General features: G+C 24.5%; 1 protein-coding gene and 1 non-coding gene across 5 annotated transcripts; both read left to right on the forward strand.

The window, feature by feature from the left end:
* Positions 1-535: 535 nt before the first annotated feature.
* LOC103575256 (ral guanine nucleotide dissociation stimulator) lies at positions 536-11,850 on the forward strand. Of its 4 annotated transcripts, none has more exons than XM_014441694.2 (6): positions 536-622; positions 1,553-1,628; positions 7,850-7,954; positions 8,053-8,482; positions 9,050-9,735; positions 9,843-11,848. In XM_014441694.2, the coding sequence occupies exons 2-6, from the start codon at positions 1,599-1,601 to the stop codon at positions 10,809-10,811; spliced, it is 2,220 nt and encodes a 739-aa protein (XP_014297180.1). In that variant the 5' UTR covers positions 536-622; positions 1,553-1,598; the 3' UTR covers positions 10,812-11,848. The 4 variants fall into 4 exon arrangements, with proteins under 4 accessions (XP_014297180.1, XP_014297179.1, XP_008553191.1 ...); XM_008554969.3 differs by lacking the exons at positions 536-622; positions 1,553-1,628 and adding exons at positions 3,888-4,271; positions 6,858-7,071 and having other exon boundaries at positions 9,843-11,850; XM_014441693.2 differs by lacking the exon at positions 536-622 and having other exon boundaries at positions 1,241-1,628.
* On the forward strand, positions 8,694-8,856 carry LOC128667897 (U1 spliceosomal RNA). Its single transcript, XR_008403811.1, has one exon. It is a non-coding gene; the product is annotated as a U1 spliceosomal RNA (small nuclear RNA).
* Positions 11,851-12,573: the final 723 nt, after the last annotated feature.

The raw sequence follows: 12,573 nt of genomic DNA on the forward strand, positions 1-12,573 counted from the left end.
TATAAACATGGTTTATTTTAAAATTGCAAAAATATTAAACAAAAAAAAAAAATTTTTTTTCATTGTAAATTAATTAATTAAATTTATATATTTTTGTATGAATGCAGTTTGAGAGACATTATTTTTAAATAATACTTATTTTCTAAAATCTTAAATAAATTTTTTTACAACTTTTCTATATCACTAGCATTAAAATCTCCACTTTAAACACTAATATAACGAAAAGATCGATGATACACGCATGCGTACTTATTGCAAATTGATTTTGTTATTTAAAATAATAAAAATAATAATAGACAATCTCTATATTTAATATTTTTAACATTTTTATATAATATTATATCGGTTTTAATTTACAGGATTAAATAATGTTACTTTTGCCTTTTTAATTTTAAATATGGTAGATTTTTATTTTATTATATTTAATATCGTTTCAAAATTCCCGCTCAATTTTAAATATATACATATAGGTATATGACCTAGATTATTCAAACCAATAGCAGCAGGTAACTGGAAAAAGAAAAGATAAAAAAAACTACCTGTATGTAAATATGTATGTGTGTATGACCACCTACAAACCAACAAACCACTGATCTACAACTTTTGAGTTTATTTGGGAGAGGTAAAGTACAAAGTATAATTATTATTGTATACATACAATACTGAAGAATAGTATACATATAAATATGGTATTATAAAGTATTATTATCATTATTATTAGCTAACAATAGTATAGTGTAAAACGTTAATAATAATAATAATAATAAAAAAAAGTAAAGAGGAGGAAAAAAGGTGAGGGGATCTGTTGTAGAGAGAGAGAATGGCGTCAGCTTGTAACTCTTTTAAGGCTCAGGCCTTGTCTTAGCTGTGTTTAGCTGTATTAAGCTGTGTTACCTGTATAGAATTGTGGATACTGGTATCTGACGGTTACCGCTGGAATTGTTTCAAGTGCTACAAGTTGGTGATACAACTTTGTGTGTTGGGTTTATTATCATATGGATCAACCTTTGTGTCAATTAAATCATTTTTTTTTTGTTTTTGTTTTTTTGTTTTTACGTTATTCAAATTAATCACCTACTATATTTATTATTAAATACTTAAATAAAATATTTAATTTAATAACAATAATAATAATAACAACAATAGATACAGTTTATATGAGTTTACGTGAAAGCCGTGTCGTTGACGTTTCTGTCAGTATCCCCTTCTTTTTTTTTTTTTTTTTTTTTTTTTTTTTTTTTTTAAATTATAATATTTAACTTGTTAGACAAATTTTTTCGAGTCATAAAAAAATGATAATCTTTATATCTGATGTTTCACTTACGTACTGATACGTCAAATTGTCGTTATTTTTATTTTATTTGTTATCGTACAATGCCGGATGACAGGTGCAAATATATAACCAACTATACAAGACAAATTTATTATTAATCATTTTAATAATAACTAAACGCTTTTTTTATAATTAAAAGTAAAATTTATTATTCGAATAATATAAGTTGTTAACTATTAGTGATATGGTAAATGATAAATTATTGTCTTATTTATTAAGAAGAAGAAAAGAAGGATGATGAAGTACGAATTTGTGAATACGGGCTATGACCACTGAAAATGGAGACGATTCTTTGGTAAGTTTACAATTATTATTTAAATATCAGTTTATCCTTTATTATTATTTATTTCTTAATAAAAATAAAGATTCTGAGATTGGAATTTTTTTTAAGTTTTCACCTTGGAGCGCCAAAAAAAAAAAAAAAAAAAAAACACGTGACATGAATTAATTATATTAATAACAAAACAATACTTAAAATATTTATATATAAATTATTTTTCAAACTGGTTAAAATTTATTTATTTCTTTTGACAATTGTTGATTATAAATCATTCGGGATAATCATAAAAACAAAACTAATAAGTTATTGATTTATATACATGAGAAAGTTTATTTATTTATTTTTTTTTTTTTTGCATTCTAGAACATGACCTAGTTATTTTCCTTTTCTTGTTGAATATTTTAAGTTTAAATTAACATATATTATTTATAAGCGAATAAAAAAATTTTTTAATGAGTAATACAATATTGATTATTTATTAAAAATAGTATGTATTGATTTATTTGTGATTGATATTATTATTCTAAAAAATGAAAAATTACAGTAATAAATTATATTTTATAGCACTGATTTGTAGCCTCTAAATAGAGATTTTAAAACAAATATATCTTAGTGTAGCAACAATTTTTTATTGTTGTAAATAAAATAGTTAAAAAATTCTCACGTTCGGTCAACATAATTAAATATATAATGTATATACACTATACTACTCACAACACTTATATATATAAATAAATAAAAGTGGGAGGATTGCATACATACATCGCATTTAACAACAACAGAAACAAAATTGAATATATACTGTTTACAATAAATGAATAAATAATTAGTTTATTGAGAATGAAAAGTAAGAAAGATGTACGTCATAAAAATATTTAATTAATTTTAAAAACTATAAAGATTTTTAAAAAATTTCGTTTTTCCTTAATTATAATAATGACAAGAAATAATTGTAGATCATGAAAGAAGATTATGAGTATTTTTATGAATCATTTAACTAGTACAATATCAAAATAATTATTCAAGGTTATTAATTAATGGTATATTTTTAGTAAAAGCTAATAAAAATGATATTTTTTATATACGCTTTTTATTAATAACATGACCTTTAATATTTAACATTATCTAGTGTATTAAGTATTATTTAAAAAAAAAAAAAAAAAAAAAAAAAAATGTCCTATTGAATATAAATTTACAATGAAAGTAGTATAGAGAAAAGAAAGCCCACATAACAGTATGTTGTCGCAACCAGCAACCAACTACGATCGCGACTAGTATAGACTTATCTGCGCCACTAGATCTGTTTTACTACGGTTTTATCTTTATCCGACTTGAAAGGTGTTAAATCGATTTTTTTTAACATAGTCATATTAACTTAATAAAATCGTTATTAAATATTATAATTATTAGACTTTACGTTTATTTGTTTACTAAAGTTAAATTACTTAACATTACTATTATAACAATTGATATCAGTATATACGCTTTATTAGTGAATATTAATTGCATAAATAGTACCAAGTATATACAAGATACTAATTGAATCAGTGATATACTTGAGAGTGATTTACAGGTCTTTTCACTGATTAATTTTAAGAGAGTAAAAAATCTACTGAATGACTAAATTTCTGAAATGTTTGGCATATAAATGCTGGTATGCCGGAATCAGCCGGAAATCTTAGACCACCCCCCAATCCCCGGAACTACCTCTTAAGTAGTCGAATCACATGAATTTTTTTTTATTTTCGTTGCGCGAAAAACATTCTGATTTTCAGGTACATCATTATTGATAATTTTATTCGATCATTTTTTATTATTATTATAAACTATACACTGACATAAGAGGACGTTTGTACTATCATCAATTTTTATTTATATTTAAATTAAAATTATTTCTGTATATTGATAATTTTATATAAAATACGCAACATTACGTCATACTCTATATAGAATAGAAACGATGACGTTATTTAAGACGTCAATTAGTTTTTTATATCAACGTCAGCGATCATTATTTTTTAAATATTAACAAACAACTTTATCAGCTATAAATATAAACAATGATAACATGGAACTCTTGATTATCATAACTAGTAAAAAAAGATTTAATTTTTTGACTTCTTTGTTTTAAATTAATATTAACAATAAACATGAATTAATAATAATAATAATAATAATAATAATAATATTGACGACTAGACCGAACGATAACCAGATGATAGAAGGATGGACGTGAATAAAGAGAATAAAGAGAAATAGTATAGTATAGGGTCTAAAGTCTAGACAACTCTTTAAACAACTCAAAAACTCGCGCTCACTTCTCACTTGTTCTCAGTTCTCAGTTCTCAATTCTCAGTTGCGCTTACACGCGTTTACTCCCGCATACTTGGGACTTGGGCTTAGGCGACTCAGCCCGTCAGCCGCTCAGTCGACTATCGAGAACTATCGAGTCCTCAAGGCTCTATACATAATTAATTTTCTCTTTTTTAATACACACATAATTATTTTAAAAAGTTATAATAAATGTATCACCTACAACACTCTGCTGCACCCTTTTATTACTTTTTTTTATTATTGTTTTTATTATACCTAAAAGTGTTATCACAAATTTAAAAATATTTTATGAATATTGGATCTTCAATATTTTACTTCAAAAAGGTAAACTCATTAAACAAACACTAAAATTTATCACTTTATTAATAAAACTCGGATAATTTTTTATTTTCTAATAACAAATAATTTTAACGTGTGTAATTAATTTATATTTTACTATTTCTTGAAAAAAAAAAAAAAAAAAAAAAAAAAAAAAAAAAAAAAAAAAAAAAAAAAAAAAAAAAAGACTGATGTGTGAATTGATTTTACATTGAATATAAACTGTGTCGTAATGAGTATGTGAGTCACTTTTTTTATTTTTTTTTCCTTCTCTTAAATATTATTAAATATTTAATTAACTTTGTTTTATTTAAGTATTTTTTAAAATTTTTACATTTATTTAGTTTATGGATTTTAAAATTAGTGTATTATTGTTACAGTTAATATGAAAGAAAATAGACGTACGGAGTACGTGAGTTTTAAAAGCATGTGTATTATGGCGCGGATTTTTATAAACTCCGATATATCTATATATATAAATATAGTTAGTAATATTTTTAAAAAATTTAAACTTACATTGGTCGGTATGCAGTGTAAGTATAAAAAGTAAAAGTACATTAGTTTTATAGGATTTGGTTTTTCTTTTTTTTTTTTTTCCCTTTTTTTTTTTTTTTAAATAAATTGAAGTTTTCAACTAATATTAAGTATGTGTGTATGTATTTGTATGTTGAGTGTGTATATCGTGAGAGTGGTTTTATTATACATTCATTCGTATATAATACATATATATGTATACTGTAGAGTAAAATTCAAGGTTTGAGTTTAAAATACAATATGTATGTACGGTATGTACATATGAACGTATATTATATATAATAAGTATTATAGTAAGAGTAGAGCACGTGTACAGTAAAAGAGATGACTAAATTCATTGCGCATTATAATATATTTTTTTTCACTACTATTAATCAGCATACCTTTTTTTTTTGTTATTTTGTTTTTTTTTTTAACCTTTGTGATAACATGGATGTACATATATTATTAGTTTATAACCAATAGAGTAATTGATTCATTTGAAATATAAAAAAAAATTAAAATAAAGTATTAAAAACAAACCATGGCATTTTTTTAAAAAAAATTTATTACTATAAAATTAAAATGACACATATATATATATATATATGAATTACTCAAGGGTACATAATACAAATCGATTAATGTTAATAATGTTACCTCAAACTAAAACCTTGACAAACATTTAACTTTATCAATCATCTTCAGTATACACATTCATCAATTAATAATAAAATACCTCACAATTTAGATTTATACTAATTATAGATAAATTGTTAATAATTTAAATAAAATATTTACTTATTATTAAATTTAAATATCTAACAAAATATCCTATAATATCTATTTTGATAGTCTAAAAATAATTTAGTAACCCTTTCTGTTGTCTGCAAGTCATAAGTATAGAACCTAAAGAAAAAAAGTTAAAAGTAATTCATTTTTGGTGTATGTATTTCTAAATCTTAAAATAATAATTTATTAAACAATAATAATAATAATAATAATAATAATAATAATAATAATAATAATAATAATAATAATAACATCAACCGTATAAATAAATAAATTTAAAAAAAATAGTATTATTATTAACGGATTCTCTTATTTATCTTGAGCTTATTTTGTTATTATTTTATTTTATTTCTTTTGTCTAATGCGTGTTTATCTTCCATCTTGTTTGTATCTATCTCTCCAATCATTTTTTTTTTATTTCTTCCATTTATAAAATCTTATTTTTACATTTATTATAGACTAAAACACAAAACATAACATTAAATTATTATAGTTGTAGAATATATATAAATTTTATTTAGTTATTATGCAAGAGTTTAACAGTTATTATTTATTTATTTGTTATGAATATGAAAATCAGTTAGTAAGTCACTGTGATATTGGATATTATAATCTAAATTAATAATCATTGACATTAATAATAAAATTATTTTTTTATTTTTAAATTTCATTAAATTGTAACAGGCACATATATATTTAATTGACAAATTTATCTAAATAATAACAAGGCGTCACATAGCTTATCAATTTATATATGAGTCACAAATATATATATACATACTATAATCATTAATAATAAGTAAATTTCATATATAATTAGTTTTATTAAGCTAAATGTGTCATAAAAATAAAATCGATAATAGTTTAGGTTAAATTATTTTTTTAAAAATAAGTTATTAAGAATAATTTAAAAATTTTAAATTTAGTTTAGAGTATATAGTTGATAAATTATTGTTTACTTATTTTTTTTTTTTTTGTTTTTAACTCTAGCTATAATAATAACAATAATAACTAATTAATAATTTATTATTGTGCATAACACTCGTGTACACTAGATAAAATTGATTGTTATTAACAAACTATAAATTACTATTATTATTATTATTATAAGAAAAACAAAATTTTTTAATTTTTTACAGATAAAAAAATAATTACTAATTGTAATAACAATAAAAATTACCTGAAAATATATAATAAATTTGGATGATATGTGCATAATAATGTCGGTTGTAGAAAAATTATAAAAGTAATTAAAAATAAAAAATAATAATAATAATAATAATAAAGGTGACTGAAGAAACCCTGGATGCTGTGGCCTACGTTGGGGGATGATGGGCTGAGTCCCTCGTTGCCTCAAGGGCCTCCTCCTCTTCCTCCACCTCATTTACCCCCTCATCGGGTCAATAAAACACCGTGTAAACTTGGCCCATTATTATTGTGCACACCTTGCAAGCCGGTTACACAGAAAAAGCATGATACCACTCAGTGGTACTTTCACCAGGTAATAAAATATAATTCATAACTCATAGCTTCTTTTTTTATTTTATTTTATTTTTATTTTTTTTTTTTTGTTATATAACCAACTAACTGAATAACTAATTAATAAATAAATAAATTTATTGTCAGCATGAAAGATTTCAATTTTTTCTTATTTTTTTTGTTTATTTCAATAAATATTATATTTTAATAACAAAAGGAAAAAAATTAAATAAAATGTGTGTGTGTGTGTGTGTCGTGTCGTGTATTGGTAGCACTGATAAGAATCTAAAGAAAAATGTACGGGAGGGGCTAAAATGAGCAATTACACGTCACCTGACCGGAAACAAGGCTTTATATCCAATGGGATTCACACGTGTAATGGGTGAATGCCTTTGTACTTTGTCTTTTATTTATTTATTATTATTATTACTATTATTATTATTTTTTTTTTTTCATTTGCTATATAGAGTTCAAGACGTATAGTTATATATATATATATATATATTTTTCTTAACCTTGGGTCATAATTCACCATACTTATAAATAATAAAAAAAGGAAAAATATAAATATACTCGTCTATTCTTTAAAAAATATAAATTATTACTTAAATTATGTTAAAAACATAATTTACTATTATATATAAATAATTATTAGTCATTATATTATAATTAATTTATACATATATTTAAAAAAAAAAAAAAAGTTACCATCATGGTCAGCGTTCCAAGGTTGATTACTTATAATTATTAAAATACAAAATCTTTAAATTATATACATATAATAATAAAAAAATTTTCAGCCCACGTGGCGTTTATGGGGCGAGGAAAGATGTGATGGAGTTATTTATACAGTGTACCTGAAGAAAGTAAGATATCATCGACCAACAAAAAGTATTACAACATCAGTAAGTTGAAAAAAAAAAAAAAAAAAAAAAAAAAAAAAAAAAAAAGTAATAATAAAAAATATATAATAATGGATAATTAAAATTATAAAATTTTTTAGGATTCAGACGATGAAATTTCACATCTTGAATGGGAGACAGTGCGTGTACGATTTTTAAAAGCCGGAACAGTAAAGAAATTAGTTGAAAGTCTTGCTAATGATGATGGAGAATTGGAATCAACTTATATAAATGTATTTTTAGCAACATATCGTGCATTTACAACTCCAAGGGAAGTATTAGAACTACTTTTGACACGTTACGATGATCTTAATGACAGTAAAAATGGTCAAACTACAGAGCAGCATCGTAAAACTTTGATACAGGCATTACATGTATGGTTGGATGCTTATCCAAGTGATTGGAAATCACCACCAAATCATCAACTTCTTACAAGATTACTTGACTTTACACATCGAAGACTGCCTGGGTCGGAATTAGAACTTAAAACAAGACATCGTCTTCATAGGTTTCAGTGTCAAGATGAAATTGGTAAGAAATGTATTAAAAAATATATTTTTTATTTTTTCTCCATACAAGTAACATATTCTATACTATTCTATACAAGTACAAGTTTGTATTTAATATTAAATTTTATGGTAGTGCACAAAACATCCGACACATGGTTTAAATTATTTTTATTTGTTCGTGGTAAGAGACAGATTATAAATGTATTATAAACAATTGTTGATAGCGTATTAGCATACTTACCTGACGCAGAGGCTACCGGGATCAATAAGGCGGTTCCTCCAGGGCAAGGCTCAGCCATTGCACTCCGGTTGAGCTGACCTTTGCGAATATTCCTGATGTGGATATCTCGGGTGTAAAATTTTTGTCAGTTGGGACTGCATTCGCGCTATCCCGGAATAATTATGATTAAACATTTTGTATATGATCGAAAGAAGTCAAACCTTACGATTGAAAATAAATAAATAAAATAAACATAATGTAAATTATTAGCATATTAGGTCTATTACATTCAACTGGATCATTAGATATATTTAAAATTAACTATTTTAAAAATACATCCATTACTATTTTCGATATTTATTATTACAGATAATTGTATAATTTATGAAAATGGTGGGAGATTTAATGGGCCAGTAAATAATAAAGTAGAAATAGGAGCCGTAGCCGTAGCCGCAGCAGCAGCAGCAGAGTCATTTGGTAGTGATGATAACCTATCAGATGGAGGATATAAATTTCCTGAGGTACCACATCGTCATTTTGCTGAACAGTTGACACGTATGGATGCTGATGTGTTTAAAAAATTAATAGCACATCAGTGTTTAGGTGCCGTATGGTCACGACGTGATAGATCACGCAGTCATGATGCTGCAACTGTATTGGCAACTGTTAATCAATTTAATGCCGTATCATTACGAGTAATATCAACAATTTTAATTGATCCATCAATAAAATCACAAGAACGTGCTAAAATAATTGAAACTTGGATTGATATTGCTCAAGAACTGAGGATATTAAAAAATTTTAGTAGTTTAAAAGCTATAGTTTCTGGATTACAAAGTAATCCGGTTTATAGATTAGAAAAATGTTGGCAATATATCCCACGTGATAAATATGAAATTTTTATGGAGCTAGAGAGAATTTTTTCGGAAGAAAATAATGCTTGGACCCAACGAGAATTATTAATAAAAGAGGGTACTGCTAAATTTGCCGATACTGCTGGAAGAAGTGATCGACATTTGCAAAAAATATTCCAAAAACAAAATACTCATGCCGGTGTTAGTATATTTATATAAATAAATTTTAATTTTTTATAAAAATAATATATAAATATATATCTATATCTATATCTATATATATATATATATATTTATTAAATTTACAGAAAATATCATATGGTACTATACCGTATCTTGGGACATTTTTAACAGATTTAACAATGATTGACACCGCTATACCTGATACAGTAGCTGAAGGACTGATAAATTTTGACAAACGACGAAAAGAATTTGAAGTACTTGCACGGATACGTTTACTTCAAGGTGCTGCTAATGCTTATAATTTTACTACAGATCTACTGTTTGATCAGTGGTTTCATTCAATAATTGTTCTTGATGATCGTGAAGCTTATAAACTCAGTTGTCAAATAGAATCACCACCACCTGGCAATAATACTATTCAACATCGTAAGAAAAAAAATCACCAAGGTCATCGTAAAAATGATTCTCTTGCATCAACTTCCAGTTCAAGTTCATCTCAATTTTATTGTGACCTCGATTCACTTCCAAGTTCACCCCATAATTCACTAGATAGACGAACATCACCCTCTCAAATGTCTAGCTCGTCTTCCAGTTCATCATTGCCTTCCTTAGACGTCAGTTTAGGTTCTGGCGAAGGAGGTAACAATAACATAAATAATAATAATATTAATAATGGAACAATGTTAAATATAACTAGCAATGGTAGTAGTACACAAAATTTAATTGGTTTATCAAGTCCAAGTAATTCACATAAAATTTCACCAGACTTTTATATTATTAAAGTAACTATTGAAACAGATAATGTTGAAACTGAAGGTGTTATTATGTATAAATCAATAATGTTATCTAATAATGAACGTACACCACAGGTTATAAGAAATGCAATGTTAAAATTATGTATTGAAGGTAGTCCAGATCAATATACACTTGCCCAAATATTACCTGATAGAGAAATGGTATTACCTAGTTCGGCAAATGTTTACTACGCAGTTAATACTCAGCATAATCTTAATTTTATACTTAGACCACGTAAAGATTTAAATGACAGTGTCCTCCTCGACAGTCCAAAAAATAAATCTAATAGTAAAAGATGATAAAAGATAACATATAATTAATTAATTAAATAATTTTAGGTGAGATAAATAATCATGCAAACATTATTAATTTTATAACATATAATAATGGTTGTCAATGTATCACCTAAATCATCATAACAAACTATTTATTTTTAAAGTTAACTAATTATCGGGACTTTAGCTTATTAATTTGTGTGTGTTATTATTTTATCCATTGATAAAAAAAAATTATTGTTGTTATTGTTATTGATAGATCAAGTAATTTCAAGTTGTTTAAGTTTTTTGTTGTCTATTTATTGATTACTTGATTAGTAATTGGTTATCAATTACTGATTTTACTTAAAACAACACACACACACACACACACACACACACACACACACACACACACACACACACACACACACACACACACACACACACACACAAATAAAGGTAGTGTCGCTCTTGCCGTTGATTTTATTACTTGGTACATTAATTGATAGTATGTATACCTATTAAACAACAATATATATAATTATACAGTTAATATAATCAATCTAGTATTATTTTCTGCATGACAATAATTAATCATTAAATAAAATATAAATTAACATTAATGTTGACCATTTTATCATCACTTCAATACATGACATTTAATGAAGACCAAAATTACAATAAACCATATACACACACATATTTATATATATATTAAAATTTTCTATGACTTTAACTTATTATAAAACGAAATGAAAAAGAAAAAAAAGACGATAATAATAATAATAATAATAATAATAATAAGTAGTATATTCAATTTAATTAACGTATAAATGTAAATGATTAAAAAAAAAAAAAATAATTTTTTGTAAATACTTGTACGAAATTAAAATTATAATCAATTATGTAATAATAAATCATATCAACAATATTGTAATAATTATAAAAGAAAAAAAAGTTTGTTTAATGGTGAACCGTACGGAATTCTGTGATACTGGAATCTCTAAAAAAGTATAATATTCGGCTTATATAATTGTATAAATATATAAATAATAATAAACTAAGAAAAAAAACTTGTACTTAATTTATTATATATTATCTTTAAATAAAAAAAAAAAAATAAATAAAAATGACAATATCATTTGTTAATTTTAGCAAAATACTATTGTAGTTTAACACCTTTTTATCAGTAATATAACAATTGTGTTTAAAAATTTAAATATTATTATGAAAAAGGATTATCGATCATATATCCAGTACTCTATAACTCTTTGATGAGTGGACTTGAGGTTCAAAATCACCACATCCGGCACGCAAACCTGTTGATATAATAATTTATCTAACTCTTGAACTCGTTGTTCCCTAGATTAATTATAAAATTTTCATTTATGTCAACAAGAAGAAACAAAAAAAAAATAATAAATATTTTATTTTATTTTTGTATCGAAAGATATAAAAATTAATCTGTAATAATTGAGCAAGTAAAAATATATGTAGATTATTCTAGTGGCAATAAAAATATATAAAATATATAAAAGGTAATAATTTTGAAATAATCGAAGTAGTACAACAGAAATTGAATAGTTTAAAAAAGTTACCGTAAGATGGCAGAGTTTTCTGTTTGACAGCACCCCTGATGGTACACTGATATTATGATATTACTGGTATACTGAAAGCTGGGGTAGAATTTTAGCCAATCATTTTATTACTAGCATCCATATATATATATATATCTAAAAGTCAGAGTAAGCTCTAGATTGTGGATGGTGGATAATGGTGATAGTAGTATAGTAGATATGTAGGC

The sequence above is a fragment of the Microplitis demolitor genome, chromosome 5 (genome assembly GCF_026212275.2).
Source record: "Microplitis demolitor isolate Queensland-Clemson2020A chromosome 5, iyMicDemo2.1a, whole genome shotgun sequence".
Lineage (NCBI taxonomy): Eukaryota > Metazoa > Arthropoda > Insecta > Hymenoptera > Braconidae > Microplitis > Microplitis demolitor.

What these genes read in the sequence shown, in the direction of transcription:
- LOC103575256 (XM_008554969.3), top strand. Translation starts at nt 6,877, where the DNA reads ATGCTGTGGCCTACGTTGGGGGATGATGGGCTGAGTCCCTCGTTGCCT. An exon ending in CTCAGTGGTACTTTCACCAG is followed by an intron (nt 7,072 to 7,849) that starts GTAATAAAATAT and finishes AAAAATTTTCAG; the next exon opens with CCCACGTGGCGTTTATGGGG. An exon ending in AACAAAATACTCATGCCGGT is followed by an intron (nt 9,736 to 9,842) that starts GTTAGTATATTT and finishes TTAAATTTACAG; the next exon opens with AAAATATCATATGGTACTAT.